This window comes from Ctenocephalides felis, unplaced genomic scaffold (assembly GCF_003426905.1).
Source record: "Ctenocephalides felis isolate EL2017-DRISC unplaced genomic scaffold, ASM342690v1 CF-g0.4_SCAFFOLD_00845, whole genome shotgun sequence".
Classification (NCBI taxonomy): Eukaryota; Metazoa; Arthropoda; class Insecta; order Siphonaptera; family Pulicidae; genus Ctenocephalides; species Ctenocephalides felis.
The window spans coordinates 58,038,494-58,060,849 of NW_020536999.1; the positions used below are offsets into that span (position 1 = coordinate 58,038,494).

General features: G+C 30.3%; 3 protein-coding genes across 3 annotated transcripts in view; all 3 read right to left on the bottom strand.

Annotated features, from left to right (window-relative positions):
• LOC113386399 overlaps positions 1-22,356 on the bottom strand; it is a 653,774-nt gene that overhangs the window by 236,690 nt on the left and 394,728 nt on the right. The window lies entirely within an intron of this gene.
• Positions 3,815-5,302, bottom strand: LOC113386441. Its single transcript, XM_026624225.1, has one exon. It carries the CDS (start codon positions 5,300-5,302, stop codon positions 3,815-3,817), a length of 1,488 nt encoding a protein of 495 aa, XP_026480010.1.
• Positions 9,347-10,879, bottom strand: LOC113386452. Its single transcript, XM_026624236.1, has one exon. The coding sequence runs from the start codon at positions 10,877-10,879 to the stop codon at positions 9,347-9,349; it is 1,533 nt and encodes a 510-aa protein (XP_026480021.1).

Below are 22,356 nucleotides of genomic sequence, written 5' to 3' on the forward strand. Positions count from 1 at the left end.
TAAAAATAAAACACTTTTTGCGTCAATTTTTGAAAAACGGTAAGATTACTTATCCTTTTTCTGTGTTTTTTCTTAGATATATTTCTAAAGAATAATTAAAATTAACTAAGGTCATTAAAACATTCATTTAAACATGATAATAAATAAAACGTTATTATTTAGTTTCATTAAGTCACTTCATATATGAAAAGAGCGACACTTAGTGGGCGGAGGGCAATATTATCTCACAAATAAAAATAGTATGATTTTTTTAACGATACTATTTTAAAGTAGAGAGAAAAGATAGCCCTAAATCAAGCTACGTCATAAAATATGCGGTCACATTGTAATTTCTTCAAAAATTAATAAAATTTTATTCCTTGTTAGTTTTTTTTTTAATATGGTTGCTTGATTGTTTTGTAACGCGTACTGTTATTTTTAATTTAGAGTTAAGAGATTTTTCTTCTGCCTTTGGGGTATAAAATACTAGATGACAAATTTTTGGTAGTTAAGTTTTTACAGTAATAATTGCCATCAGACAAATTTTACCTTTGTGACCGCCCTACCCTACCCTATTGTATACACTTCACAAGGGCATATTTCCTAATACACAGAAATGTCAGTAATCCTTAACATAATTGTATCATTTCTATCATCTAATTTCATGCAACTGATAACTCAGCTCATTTGAACACTTGGAAATTCTTTCATCTCATCTTGAAAGCGTAAGATGTATAAAGATTTTTTTTATCCTGTTCATTTCTTTGAGTTATTTCACTCCTATTTTACATATCACAGTCGTAACCGTCGTTCCATAGTTTCCCATAGGAGTGGATTTTATTCAGATTATCTGCATATCCTTGTATCCTTTATCCCAAAGATATAGATTCAATCAGCGGGCTACACTCTTCAATTGCTCCAAGAGTTTCAAGTAATATTCCTCCGACCGGCGCAGGTACGAGGTACGAGGATCCATGTCAAAGCTTCATTGCTTTTTTCTCGAGAGGATTGTTGGATCTTGTGAATTTCTTTTTGAGCATTTTAAATATATTATGTATGATTATAGTATACTCTCTGTATCAGTTATCTTTTGATCGGCATCGCAATTATTAATTCATTGCGAATTCCACAACTCGATATTAAGTTCCCGAAGGAGAAGTTTATGTTTTCGCAAAAAAATGGATTTGCTAATTTTAGGTTTTCTAGGCGTTTTAATATATTCCGAACTGAATGAGACATAATTTGGAAAAAGACGTTTGTGTGTGCCGATTTTTAAACTATCGTCAACGTTTACTTAAAAACGGATAGACCGATTACAAAAATTCAAAACATTAGATGTATCTCGATAAAGACTATCGTTGGTCAATTTTACGATCGGCCAAGCCGTTTTTTTATTATTGGCAAAAAAGTGTAAAATATTTCGTACATGTTTTAGGCCACAGAGTTAAATAGATTTTAAATATTCAAAAACTGAAAAAAAAATTTGTTTGAGGATTCTGTTGAAACCTTGTATAACTATAGAATTCGTAGTCTAAAATAACATACTAAAATTCATCAAAGTATAGAATTTCGACGCATACTTGAGTGATTCTAATTAGAAGTCATAGCACCAGTATGATCTGTGGTGTTCTGTAAGCAGCTACTGATTATAGTTCACGTTCTTACTTAATTAAATACATATTTAACCCGAAATGAGTGAATTTGTTTCACAAATTGATTTAAATTATACAAAAACAGTCTTTATAATTATGTTTCCAAGATAAATATCTTCGAGTATCTTCAATTGATAGGGGCCGTTCAAGTATTACGTATGCACTATAGGGGGGCGGGGGGTTATTATTTGCTTATTTTGGGTAAGAAATTTGCTTACTTTTGCTGACAAAGGGGAGGGGGGTGTAAATAATTGTAATAAATCTGCTTACGTAATACTTGAACGATCCCATATCAATTGAAAATCGTTATTTTTTAACCTTAAACATTTAAATTTTAAATTTTAGTTAAACATTTTATCTAATAGCTAATTCTAATTCTTGTAGATAAAGTCGATCAGACAACTTGCTTAAGGCAAAATGCTATGTATAACTAGTTTCTGAGAAAGATTATTCATTCAAAATCATTAATTTATTATCATCATTTGTGTAGTACACAATACATATTTTAGCTATGCTATAATAATGTATTATTCTAATTCTTGTAATTCTAATTCTTGTAGAAAAAGTCGATCAGGCAACCTCCTTAAGGCAAAATGCTATGTATAACTAGTTTCTGAGCAAGATTATTCATTCAAAATCATTAATTTATTATCATCATTTATGTAGTACACAATACATATTTTAGCTATGCTATAATAATGTATTATTCTAATTCTTGTAATTCTAATTCTTGTAGATAAAGTCGATCAGGCAACTTACCTTAAGGTAAAATGCTATGTATAACTAGTTTCTGAGAAAGATTATTCATTCAAATTCATTAATTTATTATCATCATTTATGTAGTACACAATACATATTTTAGCTATGCCATAATAATGTATTATTATTAATCCATCATTGTTGATTAAGAGCAAGTATAAAATAATGCAAATATTATTAATTTATTCCGAAACAACGCGTGATTACAAACATATTTGTAATTACAAACATATTTGTTCGGCTCTTATCAATTCATTTCATAACAGTTCTTGTAGTTCAAATCGAAATTTAAATTTTTATCTTTTTATATCCATTAATATCGTACGAGTTAACAAAAACAACAAGACAAAAACCTCTAAGTTCCAATATTAGTTTTGGAAAATAGTACTAATCTCTAAAACATACCTATTAAAATATATTTCATATAAATGAAGAAAACTTATAGAATATATATAGTTGAACCAAAAATTATAATCGAATTTGGTCGAACTATTCAGTTTTATAGTATCATGATAAAAAAGAGAAATTGAATTAGTATTAATAGATATAAGTAAAATTAAATGCAGTATTGTGCGAAAGGTATAAAGATATAATATTTTATTTTTATTTAATGAAACCACTATTTTCTATTTATACATGATCTCGTTGTCTGAAAGATTTACAGATACCCCAGCTTGTGAATATGACCCTTAGTACCTGCTTTAAAATAAGGGTAGATTTACAAGAATTGGGATGTTAATAGGGGATCTGATATACATATCTTTCTCATTCATTGGTTAGTACATAATAAATATAATTAAAATTGGTTTCTATAAATAACACGTATCAAACAAATAATATAAACTGAAATTATTTTTATTTAGCTATTTTTCTAATATTATCATTCTTCTTATATTACAGCCATGGGACAATAATGTCCAATATTTAATATCTAATTTCAAAGATTTTACAAAATAATTACTACAATATCTAATCAATTCAAAACACATTTTTAAATTTCATTATCAAAATATATTCATTGCATTAAATTTTATAATATAAAACATACAATATTTTTAAAAATAAATTCATGCTACTCTACTTAAAGTAACTTATTCTTATTTATTATTATCACTATCACGATATGAATCATGATATAAAATTCCCATATAAAATCATAATATACATTCGTGTTACAAAAATGTAGAGTTCACAGTTCCACAATAAAAGACATAATTCATAGAAATTAAAAAATGTATGAACTGCAGCAGAATTCTTTATATTAAAAATGTAGTCACAAAAATGCACTCTAATTATAACATAATTAAAATATTTAACATAAATTTTTAAACTCTTATAAAGACAAAATGAAATATTTTTTATTATGGCAACAATTTGAAATAGCTTTTGTTTTGGTAAGTATTCCTATTTTACTTTTTGAGCCTTTATTTATGTGAAAATAATTCCAAAGGATCGATTAATACCTCAATAGTTTCAACTTCTGTATCATACGTCGTTGGTTTCTGTGGATCCAATGATGTAGAAGTTTGTGCATTTGGTGAAAAATCTGAAGTCGATGGATCTGGCTCTGGCTCCTTTTTGATATTTTTTATTAGATTTTGTGCAAATTCAGCATCGCTTAATTTATTTTGGTTGTTGGGAAATACGCTAGTTTGTTCAGATCCACTCATTATGTTATGTAGAAACTCTGAAGTCGATGTCGATGGCTGTGTCTCATTTTTGTCTTCTTCCATTGGACATGGTGCATAATCAGCGTCGCTAAATTTATTTTGGTTGTAGGGAAATACGCCAGTTTTTTCAAACCCATTCTCTATATTATTAGGTTCTAAAGCTAATGGTAAAGCAATCCGAACGATTTCAGGGACATCATATATCGTCATTGTCTTCCCAGCATTATTCTGCATCCATGCAACTTTAGCAGATGACATATATGTTTTAAAAGGTTCATATACTCCAACGTCAAGCGGTTGCATTTTCTGAGAGCAATGTCGAGGAATAGAAAGCATTATCACGCCATTTTCATCAGCAAGGTCCAGTGTAGGTATAGACATGGATAATGAAAAGTTGTTGTTCAAAATCAACAAAACTGGTGATTCTTTACTGGCCTTAACGTGCTTGATAAAATGTTGAATATACATAAAAAACTCGTCATGAGTAAGACAACCGCTTGAATTCCCAGCTCCTATGCAATCAGAAGGACCATCTCGAATAAAATGGTATTCAAACTTTTCACAAGGAAATATAAACATAGGTGGAACGAATGAACCTAAAGCCGAGACTGCAAGTAATACAGTAACATTATTCTTTTCTTTGTCTGCAATTATATTTGATAGTTTGTTAACAGTCGATACACTAGTTTCATCTGCATTCCATACAGCAGAAGCTGTGAATTTAAACTGATCCAAAATTTTTGCTAATTTCGTGTAAAATTCTTGCACATTAGTTTTGTTGAATGACATAGCCTTGATTCTGACTGTTTCAGGTTTTTTTCTGATTGAAAGGCTTGGGTTTCGTGTAAGGAAAACAGATACCCAATCCCTACTAGGCATTTTATTTGCGCGCCATGTTTCTGGTGTCTTTATTTTATGTTTAATTGCATAATCATAAGCCATGCGGCGAACTTCTTTTGAACCTATGCCATGGAAAATTTGTTCAAGTTTATGCAAGTATTCTGTGATTCTGGATTCTTGTTCCTTATTAAAAACTTGTCTTGGAGTACTATAGCCAAATCTCACATCTGCAGGATTATCTTTTATACGTTTCATAAATCTTGATAATGAAGTTTTATTTATTTCAAACATTCGAGAAACTTCTCCTAATGACTTGTTTTCATGTAGAACTAAATTCATTGCTTGCTGCATTAATTCAACAGGTTTATTGGCACGGTTTGTTTTTCTTTTGTAATTCCTCATCCTGAAATAAACAAAAAGAAAGTTATAGGCAAAATATAAGTTATGAGGGATAAAAAGAACCAGACAGTTCTTTTATAACCCAACCGCATGTGAGGTTATACAAAAGTACGTTTAAACCAACATAAAAATAATAATTTACCTTACAAAACAAATAAATAACGTATATATACTCAAATAATAATCCTCGATTCCAAACAAATTAACAACGAAAGCAAATACTATGCGCGCCGCGTCTATTTCTCGATAGCAACGTCGCTCGACTGACGCCGTGTATCTTTTTACCCTCGGACCTTTAAGCCCCGCCCTACTATACATACACACGCATACACATACGTATTATTGAACCGAAGCGGAGAGCGGAGGTTTTACACTGTATTATTAGTCATCCCGACAACACAGGCAAACATTTAAGTCTGGCGTACGGTAACCAGTGGTTTCCAACCTTTTTGTAGCGCGCTTCACCGTTTTTTTAAAACATAATGTTGCGTTCCTCTTAGTTTTCCTAACAATTTAATTTTATAAATACTTAACTGATATAGTAATTTATCTATCAGACTACAAATTAATTAGATTTTTTAGAATTTTGAAATTTTTGAAAAAACTTGATATTTTTTAAAATATTTTGAAACATTTTGAAAATAGTGAACTTTTTTTTTCAAAGCAACCGCGATGCTTCAGCTGCGCAAAGTTAAAATATCTAAGCGCATAAGCGCCGCGTCGCAGTCTATCGGTTAAACAATTTTACGGAACCCATAGAAATGTAAACAAAATTTATACTTATTACTAAAATATCTGATAATTTAATGTGCATATGTATAATGTTTGTTTTTGACGACCATTTTTTTTAAATTTTTTTATTGGATCTGCAAAACCGCTAGACATCACAAAAAATTTATCAGTTCTTATTTTTTCTACATTTTGTCAATACATATAAAATATTATTTCTAATCATTCTTAATCTAATCTATTTCTAATCATATTTATAATCATTCATATCTGACGCTTTGTTATCTCAAAAACTGAATTACCATCTTTGAAACTCTTTGCCCCAAATCTTCGAAACGGCTCGACCTGCCTCTGCCAAAAAATAATCAGCACCTCTATCCGTCAATACGAATCGAATGTTGTATGAAGTATTCAAATCTGTTGAATCGTGTTTACAAAACCTTCAACGAGAATTTGTAACCAAACTCACACACACACGCATATACATTCATTTTTTTTAAGGTATGCCAAAATGTTCAGAAACATTGAAACGTAAAGATATATAAGAGCCCCGTGAGGTTGGAAACCACGACGTTAACATGTTTTCTTTACTTAAATATTGTAAAATTATAATTTTTAAATATGTAACATATGTGTTAACATAATAAAAATACAAACTTTTTTTAAAATTGTGTAATCCAATAAAAAAACATTTTATTTCTATTGACGATATAAAAAATTCTATAAAATTTTTAGAAAAGCATTTTCTAATAGTATTTGCATAGTCCCAGACAATATTGCCCAGACATTTGCCCAGACAATATGCTGGGATTTTCTAATATATACAAATTTTGTTTACATTTCTATAGGTTCCGTACCAATGTTTACCAGTTAAACTGCGACGCGGCGCTTACGCTTCGCTTTTTCGTCTCTAAAACGGCTACGCGGCGCGATTGCTTTGAAAAGTTCTGAAATTTTATAATAAAAAACATTTCATTCAAAAAAGTTAAATGTTTTTAAATTTTTCAAAAACCTAAAAAAAACTCAAATCTATTTTTTTCAAAGTTTTTAAAAAAATTAATTTTTTTTTTTAAATTTTACATTTTGACTAGGGTTTATACAAAAACCGACATTTCAGAAAACCGGTTTTCGAATTTTAATTTTGCTAAAAAACCGGTTTTAACCGGTTTTCGAATTTTATATAGAAAATAAATTTTTACTCGAATATTCTGTAATTTATCCGTAAATTTAGTGTGTTTTAGAGCAGTATTTGACTGACTTTATTTATAGCTCATTTTTATGGATAGTAAACAAAATTATTTTAATTTTAATTAGTAGAACTAAAAAATAATAGTTTATCTTGATTGACTTGACTTGTTAATATCAATTTTAGTTTTAAAAGCAATTAAGCTAAACTCGGGTATTGCCTGTTCCGAGCAATTTTAATTAATTAATTTTAAACATTCTAATTTTTTTTTTTGTTTAATAAAATATGATTTCAACAAACTGTGAACGTCTATCGAATTGTTACTTATTGTTAGATGTGTACTTTGTTTACTCATAAAATTTCCTGAAATAGAAAATACTCTCATACTTGCGAACGAATTATGCTTAATTGTTTTTAAAGCCAGATATAATAATTCTAAGTTTCTTGTTCTTTCATTTGTGGCTTCTAGGGTTTAATACTCTTTTTTTTTTAAGTTTGAGTAGAGGAAGTTACTTCTTCAAAAAGAAGTCACACTAATTTAAATTAATATATACACTGGTATAAAAATCTAAATTATTATATACAAAACCTTTCTGGCAACCATTGCAGACTGATAAAATATCAAATGCTATTGAAACGATATGATTTCAAGAATCAAAACGCTTTCATCTATCTTTTATATTTGGCTATATTTGTCATTTTCCATTTATACAGTGAAAACCGATTTTTTTCACTAAAAAAACGGCTTTCGAATTCCATAATTTTCGCTAAAAACCGGTTTTTAAAACCGGTTTTTAAAACCGGTTTTTGAAAACCGATAAACCCTAATTTTGACAAGAAAAGTTACAACAGTTTGTCTCAAGGCACGATGCCATGCATCACTAGTTTTCTGTGTAATAATTGTATTTTAAGAAACAATGGGTCTGGTTATGATAAATTAAACAGAAACACTTATTATTCATAATAGTAGCAAGTGATATTTTTGTTTATTATGCTTAACAATATATATTTTTAAATTATAATTTTTAATTTTATTGGTCAATCTAAACTTATATATCATACCTATTATTCCGTTAAAGCTCCTTAAAAGCAAGAATAAAATGGTTTGCCTTTTTTCCCCTAGCTATCCCCTTTTACCCCGCCTATAGTATAAAAAAGACCAGGTGGCATTTGAATTTTAAAATTATTTGTTATCAAAGTTTCCGATAGTGAGCTGAAGATTTATTTAATATAAATATAGAGAACTTTGTTATATTTGTACGCATCGATAATATAATAATCGATAATATAGGATTTATTTAGATTTTTTTTATTCATATAATATTTTAATTTTATTTGGTGATTACAATATTTCTGGTTAATACTTGGTCTAAACTTGTTGGCCGTTCAAAAATGTATGATACCTAAGTTTGTGAATACGACCCTTAGTACCTGCTTTAAAATAAGGGTAATTTTACTGAAAATGGAGTGATAATATGGGATCTGATGTACATAACTTTCTCATTTATTTGTTGGTACATCATAAATAAAAAGAAATTGGTTATTACACATAACACGTATCAAACAAATAAATATTGTATTTATTACAATTGACGGTAGAACAGAACAATATTTTCATATTGTATTTTTACTAAATTTTATATATTTTTAACTATTTATTTTATTCTAAAACTATCGGAGAATAATAGTCAATATTAAACTTTCAAGATTTTATCAATTGCAATTCAAAACACGTTTTTTATTTAATTTTTAAAATATATTTATTGTAGTAAGTTATGTAATATACAATATTCTTATAAATACATGAGTGCTATTCTTCTAAAAGTATATTACACTTATTTATTAATATCACTATATTGTATAACATTTATAACTTACAATAATATAAAATGTAGAGTTTACAATTCCACAAAAAGACATAACTCTACATGAAATTGTATGAACTCTCTTAATTAAAAGTGTAGTTTGTCACAAAAATGCACTTTAAAAACCTACTAGGTAACTAATATTAGTTGAAAAACAGATTTTAAAAATTTAACATTATTATTAAAACAAAACTAAATATATTTTGTTACGGTAACTATTTCAAATATATTGTTTTGGTAGCCATTTCCAGTTTACTTTTCGAATGTTCATTTTTCTGAAAATAATTCTAGAGGATCGATTAATACTTCAATAGTTTCAACCTCTGTTTCACTCGACGTTGGTTCTTCTGGATCCAATGATGTAGAAGGCTGTGGTGCATTTGACAACAAACCTGACGTCGATGTCGATGGCTGTGGCTCATTTTCCGTTGGATTTATCGCAAAATCATCAGCTGTGCCAAATTTATTTTGGTTGTCGGGAAATATTCCTGCTTTTTCAAATCCACTCAATATGTTGTGCAAAAGAGAAAACGTGGATGTTGATGGCTGCTCCATGTTTGATGTCTCATTTTTGTCTTCCTCCATAGGGCATGACACATAATCAGCGTCGCTAAATTTATTTTTATTGCAGGGAAATATGCCAGTTTTTTCAAACCCACTCACTATGTTGTTAGGTTCTAAAGCTAAAGGTAAAGCAGTGCGAACGATTTCAGGGATATCATAAATTGTCATTATCTTTCCAGCATTATTTTGCATCCATGCAACTTTAGCTGATGGCATATATGTTCTGAGAAGTGCGTATACTCCCACGTCGAGCGGTTGCATTTTCTGGGAGCAATGTCGAGGAATAGAAAGCATTATCACTCCATTTTCCTCAGCAAGATCTAACGTTGGTACAGATATGTATGATGAAGAGTTGTTGTTTAAAATCAACAAAACTGGTGATTCTTTACTAGCCTTGACGTGCTTGATAAAATGCTGCATATACATAAAAAAATCGTCATGAGTAAGACAACCGCTTGGATTCCCAGCACCTATGCAATCAGTAGGACCATCCTGAATAAAGCGCTCTTCAAACTTTTCACAAGGAAATATAAACATAGGTGGAATAAATGAACCTGTGGCGGAGACTGCAACTAATACAGTAACATTAGTTCCACATTCACCAGTTGGTTTGTCAACAGCAACATGTTCCTTTTCTTTATTAGCAGTTTTTTTGGGGAGTTTGCTAACGGTTGATACACAAGTTTCATCTGCATTCCATATAGCAGAAGCTGCGAATTTATATTGATCCAAAATCTTTGCTAATTTTGTGTAAAACTCTTGCACATTAGTTTTGTTGAATGACATTGCTTTGATTTTGGCTGTTTCAGGTTTTCTAAGCGAAAAACTTGTGTTTCGTTTAAGAAAAGCGGTGATCCAATCCCTACTAGGCATTTTATTTGTAACCCAGTTTTCTGGTATACTCATTTCGTATTTAATTGCACAATCATAAGCAATGCGACGAGCTTCTTTTGAACCTACACCATGGAAAATATGTTCAAGTTTGTTCAAATATTCTTTTATTTTGCATTCCTGTTCCTTTTTGAATAATTGTCTTGGGGCACTATAGCCAAATCTGATATCTGTAGGATCGTCTTTTATTCGTTTCATAAATCTTGCTAATGAAGTTTTGTTTAATTCAAATATACGACATACCTCCCTTAATGATTTTTTTTCATGTAAAACTAAATGGACTGCTTGCTGCATCACTTCCACAGGTTTAGTAGCACGATCTGTTTTTCGTTTGTAATTCCTCATCCTGAAACAAACAAAAATAAAGTTATAGACAATACTTAAATTATATAAGGGGTAAAAAGAACCAGTCTGTCGTTTTTTACCCCAATCGCATGTAAAGTTATACAAAAGTACATTTAAACAACTAAAAAATAACAATTTACCTTATAACAGTTGAATTACGAATATTTAAATAACAATACTCGATTCCAAACAAATTACAACGAAAATAAATACTTGGACGCGCAACGTGTATCTCCGACTAGCAACGTCGCTCGACTGGCGCCATGGTCCTTTTTTCCCATGGACCTTTAAGCCCCGCCCTACCCTATATACGCACCCATACTCTCTCATATTATTGAGCCGAAGCGGAGAGCCGAGTTTTACACTGTATTATTAGTGAACCCGACAACGCAGGCGAAACGTTCAAGCCTGGCATACGTTTTCGCCGTGGTTTCCAATCTGCGGGGCGCGGTACACATCATTACATATCATTATTTTATGCACATTATTGTTTAATATTGCTTTTTTTTAATTACAATATTTATTACAACTGTTAAATAATTTAACATCTAGTAATAATAATAAACAATAACATAAATTTAAATAAATATGAGTACAAAGGATAGAATTTACATTAAAATGATATGCGTGTAGTATGATTTAATATAAAATAGAAGCAAATAATAATAAAAATAAAATTAATAAATAAAATAAATAACTAGCTGTAAGTGGAGTTCTGTCTTAAGGCAATTAGGGCATCGTGCCTTAAGGCAAATTGCTGGAACTTCCCGTACCGTAACGAAATGTTAGAAGAATACTGAATGTTTTGAAATAGATTATTATTAATATTGTAATATTGTCTAATATTTATAAGAATTATATAAACTGAATTGCAAAGCTGAAATTATTTGTTTAAAGTATATTAGAATTATAGTCAGAATTAAGTATAAAATCTGAATTATTTTCATTATACAGAAAAAAAATTCGAAAAAAAAATGTTGAAGCAAAAAAATTTTTTTTCCAAAATCAATTATTTTGTTAAGACAAGCAGAAAGTTCTTTGAATCAATTAAATCGGACGCTTAGTTCTCTCAAAAACTGCCATTTTTTACATACTTAGCTCCGTATCTTCGAAATGGCTGGGCCTGCCTTTGGCAAATACTAATTAACACTTCTCCCAATCATTACTAATTGCTAGTAATTAGATCATTCAAATCGGATACTCCGTTTTCTCAAAAAGTCGATTTCTATTTTCTGCACTTTTTGCTCCGTATCTCCGAAACGGCTGGACCTGCCTTTGCCAAAAACTAATCAGCTCTTTTCCCTCAATCAATAGAAATCGAATGTTTTTTGAATCATTCAAATCGGTTAATCCGCGCGCCCAAAAACGTGACTGGAAATTTGTATCCATGCATTTATACACACACACACACACACACACACACACACACTGCCAAAATGTTCAGAAACCTTTAAAACGTCGAGAAATGTAAAAATTTTCAATTTCGATTTTTGGACGATTACAATAACTTACCCTACGGGAAGTTAATAATTAATATTGCATATTAATTTGTAATCTGACAATATCAGTTTGGAATTATAAACTAATGGTACATGGCATTGTGCCTAAAAGCAAATAGCTGGAATATCCCGTACCAAAAATTAAAATTTTTAAATAAAAATGCTTCAAAGTTTTTTGAAAACTTCATAAAAATTAAAATATTGAGAAATTTGGAATTTTTGAAAAAATTATATTTTTGAAAAATCTTATTTTTTTTTATATCGTGAAATTTTTTGAATTTTTCAACTTGCCGTTGGGTAAGTTATAGTAATCGCGAAAAAATTGAAAATATCTTTACGTTTTAACCCTCCGTCGGGCGCAGTCCCGTTACGCACACGTTCGGGCGCAGTGTATCCGACAGCAACGGTTTTTAAGTATATCCTCAGGAGGCTCCTTATTTTATAAACATGTTAATTTTTTGTTTAATTAAATTTCAGAATGTATACTTTTTGAATAAATAGAAAAAAAAAGAATTCAATAATATTTTATTATAAAATGTAGAAAAATATAAACCTGTGTATATATGCACAAATTATTTACACTCACTTTTCTTTATTGAAATACACAGTCTCTAACTTTTTTTTCATTTGTCACTTTATAAAAAATAAGTAATATAATAATGATAGTTTAATGTGTATAGTTAAATATTATCATTTATTGAAGCATTTCAACAAGCACTGCATAGAAAGATCGCATGTTGGAAACACAGTGCTTTTCGACATTTAGCACAACAAAATCTTGAAAACCGTCTAATATTAGCTTCTAATGTACACGGTTCACATCGTCGTTTTTTTCGTGGCTCTTCTTGTTTTGTGAGCCATTTTCCTGTGAATTTGGTCTGAATCTTTTGAGTCCTGTCTGCAAAGTGAACAGTATCCCACTCGTGATTTCACTTCTTCTTGTTAGCTGTCCAAGAACAAGTTCATGCGATAATTGTCTCAAAAATATCTTCTTCGGAGATCTTTCTTACCATTCCCATGACTCCAACATTCTATAGGCGTTGCAGCATTTTTTGCGTTTCCTATAACACCTGGTAAATGTCTTAATAAGTTCTGGGATTTTGTTCGAGTCCTATTAGAGAGAGGTTTGCTACACCATTTTGTAGATTTATCTCTACTCATAAAATATTTATCATTATTGTTTAAATTTATTTCTTCCTCACTCTCATCCTGTTCGTCCTCTTGTTCTGTCTCAGAATCGACTTCGCGACTCTCTAGATGGTCTTCGTCACTTCCACTTTCATCACCTAAATCGTCAAGAAGATTATTTTCATCAGCATCATCATTCAGCATTCTTAGAATCTCTTCTGAATGAGCTGGCTTTTCTAAATTATATATTTTTTTACCACTCGCCATATTTACTAGCCTATAAAATGTATGGACTCAAGTTAGTAACACATTCGGGCGCAGTGAATCTCGTAGATACTTTAAAAAAATTGCAATTAAATGAAAAGTATTGAGATATATATTCAAAAATACGTAAAAAAATACAGAAAAAGAATACTTACATTCACAAAAAATTGCAATATTCTTACGTTTCAAAATGTTGCACGTTCGGGCGCAGTGTATCTCTAGGATCAAAATACCGATTGCCACTATATGTGAAGGTCAAACACAAAATGATAAAGACGCATAAATAAAACATATAAAATTAGGAGGCTATTGAAGAGTGGAGGTTTCTATAACATTCAACCAAGGCGCAGCATGAAAATTTATTGGCTCTGTATCTGTCAGATCGGCTGCGCCCGACGAAGGGTTAAAGGTTCTTGAACATTTTGAGATACCTCAAAAAATATGGATGAAAATCTGTGTGTGTTTGTGTGAATGTGTGTGTGCAAATTTTTGTCGACGTTTTAGGGATCACGCGGTAACCAAGTTGAATAATTGAAAAAACATTCGATTCGTATTAATGTGGAGACGTGCTGATTAGTTTTTGGCAAAAGCAGGTCCAGTCGTTTGACGAGGCAAAAAGTGCCAAAAATGATAATTATGTTTTTGAGAGAACGGAGCGTCCGATTTGAATGATTCAAAAAGCATTTTATTTGTATGGACGAAATGAAGTACTGATTCAATTTTTGGGAAGGCAGGTCTAGCAATTTCGGAAATCCAAAAAAAGTACAAAAAATGGCATTTGGCGGTTTTGAGTTCTTGATTTTTTGAGAAAAGGGAGCGTCCGATTTGAATGATTCAAAAAAGATTTTATTTATATTGACGAGATGAAGTACTGATTTAATTTTTGGGAAGACCGGTCTAGCGTTTTCAGAGATCCAATGAAAAAAATTATCAAAAATGCAATTTGGCAGTCAAAAATGATCATTAGACATATGCACTTCAAATTATCAGATATTTTATAAACGTTTTACTAATAAGTACAAGCCTGACACGGCGCTAAAGCGCTTCGATATTTTGGCTTCAAAACAGCTGCGCAGCACGATTGCTTTGACATAAAGATCAAAATTTTCGAATTTTTAATAATTCGCAAAAATATAATTATTTCAAAGTTTTCAAGAAATTTTAAAGATTAAAAAAAATGGTACGAGAAGTTCCCGAAATTTGCCTTAAGGCACGATGTCATGCAACACTAGTTCTTTTAATACTCAGGTGAATGCCTGATTGAACTTTTTATTATATTGTTATATTCTAACATGTATTATCCCATATGAATTGTTGTGCGGGTATAAAATTCAAAAGTAACAATAAAAGTAAGTCTGCAATTTGAAGTAAGCCATTTTCGCGCTTGTGAGAATATCGTGTTTACCTCCAAATTCGGTATGGTTATATCCCGTTGAATTTAACGAATATTATTTATGATGGCAGTATATCAAAGTGCGAAACAAACTCTGAGAGTTTTGAACAGTTCCTATCTCTTGCGATTTTGTGATGCTGAGATGTCGAGATGAAAACTAAGCGAACTTGGGAGCCGCACGCACGAGGAAAACAGTGACACCTCATGCTGACACTATTTAAAACTTACTAAATTCAATAAAACTTTAACAAGATCCAGTTATCTTGAACGCAGAAATTCTTGACTCTAGTTCAAACGCGTACTTAGTTAAATTTGGTTCAAAACTTCTGAAAACGTTCATTAAAGGTACAACAAATGGAAAGTTAATAAAGAAGGGAAGAACATTTAACTCTTCAAAATAAGTTTGATTCTTGGAGAAACATGTGTAAAAAATGTTAAAGAAATTGTTGAAACTCTTTTAATAATTAAACTTTTCCAATAAAAACATAATTAACTTTCTATAGGGAAAATGATAATATTCATATAAATTTACGTTTTAAAGCCTTTTGAACATGTCTGCATTCCTTACAATTAAAAAAATTTGATCTATATGTTTGTGTGCGGATACAATTTTTCATGGAAGATTTCATAAACACGGTTCAACAAATTAATTAAAAAACATTCGATTACTATTGATCGGGAGACGTGCTGATTATATTTTCCAGAGACAGGTTCAGCCGTTTCGAAGATACTGAGCAAAAAGTGCCAAACATTGTAATTCAGTTTTTGAGAGCACGGGGTATTCGATTTGAATAATTTAAGAAACTTGTATTGACATAATAAACAATTGACTAAATTTTTGGAAGTACATGTCTAACGGTTTCGAAGATCCAATAAAGTGTTAAAAAAATGCCAATCGGCGGTCAAAAATGATCATTAGACATATGCATATCAAATTATCAGATAATTTATAGGCATTTTTGTAATAAAACAACTTTTTTATTTACATGTTTATAGGTTCCGTACCAAGATTTGTAATGTTTAACTATAAGATTGCGACGCGACGCTTAAGCACTCTGATATTTCTTCTCTAAAACAGATACGCGGCGCGATTGCTTTGAATAAAAAATCAAAATTTTCAAAAAAAAATTAAAGCATTTAAAATTTTTTAATTGCCTTTGGACAGGATGCCATGCATCATTAATATTTTTTTTAATTTTAAATTGTAGATCTGGTTAATTTTTTGGAGTCAACGCAAAAGCTACAGTTTAATCAAGTTTTAGTTCTGCACTGTATAAAGTCCAAGTGGCTGGAAAATGGATTCATTTTATAAAAAAACTAGCTGTAAGTGGAATTCTGTCTTAAGGCAATTAAGGCATCGTGTCTTAAGGCAAATTGCTGGAACTTCCCGTACCAAAAATTATTATTTTTTTAAAAACAATTAACATTTTTGAAAAAATTTTACTTCGAAAAAATAAGATTTCTGAGTAACTATAAATTGGACAAAAAATTACTTTTTTTTTGAAAAAAAAAAAATAATTTTTTTTTTTAATTTTTTTCTTTATTTTGACATATTTTGAAAGATCTAAACTTTTTTTCAAAGCAATCGTACTGCTTTAACTGCATAAAGAAGAAATATCAAAGCGCGTAAGGGCCGCGTCGCCGTCTAACGCGTAAACATTGGTACGGAACCCATAGGAATGTAAACCAAATATATACTTATTGTTAAAATCTCTAAAAAATATCTGATAATTTGATGTGCTTATGTCTAATGATCATTTTTCACCGCCAATGGCATTTTTTTTTTACTTTTTTCATTAGATCTCCGAAACCGCTAGACCTGCCTTTATGAAAATTTTATCGGTTCTTCACCTTGTCAATACAAGTAAAATGTTTTTTGAATTATTAAAATCGGACGCTCCGCTCTCTTAAAAACTGAGTTACCGTTTTTGGCACTTTTTGTCCCGTATCTTCGGAACGGCTAGACCTGCCTTCGCCAAAAACTAGTCAGCACGTCTCCTTATCAATACGTATCGAATGTTTTTTGAATTATTCAAATCGGTTGTTCGGTGTTCCCGAAATCGTCGACGAAAATTTGTATCCGCACATACACACACACACACACACACACACACACATACATCCATTTTTTCTAAGGTATGCCAAAATATTCAGAAACCTTTGAAACGTCGAAAAATGCAAAAATTTTCATTTTCGATTTTTTTGCGATTACTATATCTTGCCCTACGGGAAGTTAAAAAAATTGGCAAAATCAGCGTATATGTCAAAAAACTAGCCTTTCAAGTCCAGAAATCTTAGCTATTAAAATTTCTTTTCGTTCAAAAATTAAATATATTCTGTGTAACTATATGTAGTGTGATTTGAAAATATTCACCTTTGTAGTTGATTTCTTTCATTTGAATCAGTTAAAAATCTGGCAACCTTGCCTGCAATCTGCTAATGCCTAAAACTGCAAAAGAAGAGATTTGGCAACGGTGCATGTTCGCATACGTTCGGGTCTACATGCGACAGGACGTCATCAGGTATCAAATTAACATTTGCAGATACACACAGAATTCAATACAAAAGCAAGTCAAATCAAAATAAATACTTATTAACTATAAACAAACCAATATTTTGTAATTTAAAGATAATATAGAAGTATAAAATTTAATTAAAATTATTTATTATATTTGAATAATTAATAATATGGCCTTATAACTTCCATATGATCTTTTCACTAAAGAATAACAGAATTTTAACAAAAAAAAAATTCTTATATATTGGGTGAATTTTTTGTTGAAATTGTTTTATTCTTTAATGGAAAGATGATATGTAAGTGATTAGGGCAGGGCACAAAGGTCCAGTTTTACTTTCATTAATTATATTGTATAAACTAAATGGTAGTTCATTTATCACAATACATAACATTTATCAAACAAACAACTATTGAACAATGTTCAGTAATTGTTTGTTTGTGAATAAAAATTCCCAGTTAATTTCTAATCATAGAAATATGTTTTTATTTATTACTTCTCTAAATTTTGTATCGATCCCTTTTTATCCCATAAGCAGCATATAAAAGACAGCGAGGAAGCAAACTGATTCACCGTTTTTAATTATAATTTTAAAGAGGTTTTATGGAATAATAACTGTATTATTTAATGGAATGCAGTTGAATTATTAGGTTGAATAACAAAATTAAAAATTCTAATCTAAATATATATTGTTAAACATAATAAACAAAAGTATTTAACTGTTGCTTAGATGTTTTGGTAATTTATCTTAATCAAGCTCATTATTTTGTGAAATATAATTGCTATAAATAAGATAAATACAAACAACTTTTCTTATTTTTAGAAATGCATATTTTATGGGTGCATTTTTAGTCAGTCAGTTTAATCAGTTTTGGAAGAAGTCATCATAAAGCTAATCTAAATGATTTTATTTCTTTTATTTATTTTTTATTATTATTATTTTTTTGTTTTCCATATTCTTAATGTTACACCTTTGCCAGTGTAAAAGTTTAGTTGGTCTTTCTTACCTCCCCTACATCCTACATGTAAGCTTTTATAAAGGTTATATGAACAAAACTTTTGAATCTGACTTGAAAATATCAATTTTAAAATAATTAAATAACGTATACCTAAAAATTATATTCAGGTATTAATTCATTTAAATAAAAGAGCTCAAAGCCAAAAAAACTACAAACGAGAAAAAAATATTGTTACAATTATCGATACATATTTTTCTCCTAATAGCACCATCTAGGAATTAAGGTGATGGCTGGTTACACACATCTTTTGCATTCTACTTTAAAATAGTATCATTAAAAATTCTATAGGTTACTGTTTTGTCTGATAATAAAGGTGCATTTTCGTATCCGTGGACCTTTGAGTTGTACTTTGTACTACATGTAATAGTCAAAATTTCACCAGACATTTTTGTATTTAACCCTGGATCCTTCGGGGTACTGCAAATATCTGTAAAGTACAAGGGTAAAAAGGACCAACTGAAGCTTTACTCTGGCAAAGGCGTAAACAATGAAAAATGGTAAATAAAAATGTAAATTCAGTTAAAGGAAGTAATTCTACAAGAGATAAATGAAATAAATAGTTCTTTCAACTCTGCTGATGAATATTTCTGACAAAATACTATATCAAGGTTCTACTCTGTGTTATCTCTGTAAAAAATGTTCCCATGAAATTTTATATTTTGCAATGGTTCAATAATGTATCTATAATTTTCCTTTTTCATTTTAATGTATCTATAAATTTCCTTTCAAAACTAGAGAATGCAATACCGATGGAAAATTTCAATACCGGCATTTCGGTAATTTTTCATTTTAAAACCGGAATACCGGTAAATTACTGGTATATTTATTATCTTAAGGGGGGCGATACATGTAATCGCCTTAATTTTTACCATTTTTTGAGGACTTTTTAAACTGGGAATGAATGATTGAATCTTTTTGAACTTTTTTAGGGTTATTTATTATATATTAAAATACACAAAAAAAAATTTTTTTATTTTTTTTTTCAAATGGCTGCCGTAAAAATAAATCTGCCAAGTGCCTCTCGGAAAACGCCATCAATTTGCGGGCGTTCTCACTTTTCGTACGGTGATCTGAATTTAAAAAAATTAGTTTGGACGTGTTTCATAAAAATATATCTTCTAGTTTAAACCAAAAAAAAAATTAAAAAAAGTCACAAAATCGTAAATTGGCAACCTTAGAAAAAAAAAGTTCGATTTTTCACCTTCCTTTCAATTTTTTTTTTTTTTTTGGTTTTTTTGGTAAAAGGTTTAATTTTTGAAAAAAATTTTGGAATGTTTGAGGTTTAACTAGAAGCTATTACTGTAAAGTAGATGTGGTGCAAAATTTCATTGGAATCGGTTGAGAACTTTTGAGTTATCCCGCCCGCAAATTTCAAAAATGTCGTTTTGAGAAAAACGCGTTTAAAGTTTTGACACAGAAACAGATAAGAGTAACAATAGCACTCAAGCGCCGAGTTGAGGCGTGGCACTTAAATGAGTTTTTATTGTATAATAATGATAATTTGTTTTGAATTATTTACAGGCATATTTTGAGATGTTTATTGTAAACGATTTATGAAAAAAAAAATCGATTTTTTTTTTTTCTTGTTACATGTATCGCCCCCCTTAAACAAACGTAAACAAAATTGAAAGTTACTAGTACAAATATAAAAAAATGTATATACAACTACAACTATATTTAACTAAACAATAAAATAAAACAATAAGTTTATTTTTTTAAATAATAATTTAACAAAAGCATATACAATTTACCGGTAATTCGGTATACCGGTATTGCATTCTCTGTGGGGTAAAACGTACAATGTGTCAAATTTTTAGAAAACAGCAAAAAGCACATTTCTACAATGATGAATTTCACTGGGAGCTGGGAGTTTTACTGAATATAGTCAGATAGTTGTTTATTTGTCATATGTTATTTGTAATGTTATAATTGGTTTAGTTTTCACAATATAATTCAATAAAATCAAATTCGAGCTTTACAATTATTTATTCACATTAATTTACAATTAAATAATCTATAAAAATATTTTCGATTGAATAAAAGTTCTCAAAGATTCGAAAATAATTCACTGCACTTTGAAGTTCGCCCCGCGACCTACTTACGGGTTGCAATTAGATACGAAAAATATTAGGCCAGTTCGACAGCAGTTCATTTCTGCTGCTATATTAAATCTACCAATATATCAGCCAATAATTCTCGATCGGCCTATCCTATAGATCGTTAATAATCGCTTTGGCGCCCATGTAACCCCGTTGCGGCTAAGAATATAAACGCGCTAATCAAAAGCGTGATAAGTTTGCTCGGGGTACGTGAGATGTATCCGCAGCACCTGCGGTCTGCGGGTTATGTTATTCAAACAAAGGGCCACCGCCGCCGCCCCCAATCCGAAGGGTGAAAATCATCTCCGAACGCGGAAGCTAAACAAACGTCGACAATGGGATTTGTCAAATACACAGCAAAAAGTCCTGAATTTGTTGCAGGAAACGCGACGAAGCGTGCTTCTTGCTTCGGGGATATTGGGATGGTTTACATGCATTTCAGATGGTATGAATTTTTGGCAATATTTTTCAAGTAAAAATCATGCTGAGCAATTTTTCAATGTTTCTTTGTTATTGTTCATTAATATTGTACAACAATTAGAATTATTGAATGAACTCATATGGCTAAATTACACATAAACAATTGACAAAGAAGGAAACTAGTGGTGTATGGCATCGTGCCTTAAGGCAAATTGCTGAAACTTAAACCATACCGTAAAGAAATTTTCAAGGAATATTAAATGTTTTCAAATAGATTATTATAAATACTGTAATATTGTCTAATATTTATTTATAACAATTATATAAACTGAATTGCTAAGTTAAAATTATTTATTTAACGTATATAAGTGAGCTTTAAACCTTTAGCCATAATTAAAATTGAAATCTGAATTATTGTCAATATACAAAAAAAATGACAAACTTTTTTTTTCCAAAAACAATTGCTTTATCACAAGCAGAAAGTTTTTTGAATCATTCAATTCGGATGCTTATTTCTTTCAAAAACTGCCATTGTTTGTTTATTTAGACTTATATCTTCGAAATGGCTGGCCCTGCCTTTGCCAAAAACTAATAACCATTTCTCCCAATTATTGCTAATGGAATGTTTTTAGATCATTCAAATCGGATGCTCCGTTCTCTCAAAAACTCGATTTCTATTTTTTGCACTCTTTGCTCTTTATCTTCGCAACGGCTGGACCTGCCTTTGATCCGTGCGCCCGAAAACGTGAACGAAAAAATGCGGACACACAAAACACACACATACAACACACATCCATTTTTTCTGAGGAATGCCAAAATGTTCAGAACGTGGGGTATGCCAAAACCTTCAAAACGTGGAGAAATGTAAAAATGTTTAATTTCGATTTTTGGACGATTACAATAACTTACCATACGGTAAGTTAATAAAAAAATGTGTAGATAAATAAATAAAAATAATATAAATAAAAAAAATCAAAGAAGAAAAATGAACAAATGGTAGTGATCCTATGGTCCAATAAGCAATGGTTGGAATACTTTTTGTTTACACAAAGTCGATAGGCGGACTCATGGTATACCACTATGGGGATGTGCAAACAGGACTTATGTGAAAATAATTCAAAGAATGCAAAATAAAATTC

Coding starts and splice junctions, on each gene's coding strand:
- LOC113386441 (XM_026624225.1), bottom strand. CDS start 5,302: ATGAGGAATTACAAAAGAAAAACAAACCGTGCCAATAAACCTGTTGAA.
- LOC113386452 (XM_026624236.1), bottom strand. CDS start 10,879: ATGAGGAATTACAAACGAAAAACAGATCGTGCTACTAAACCTGTGGAA.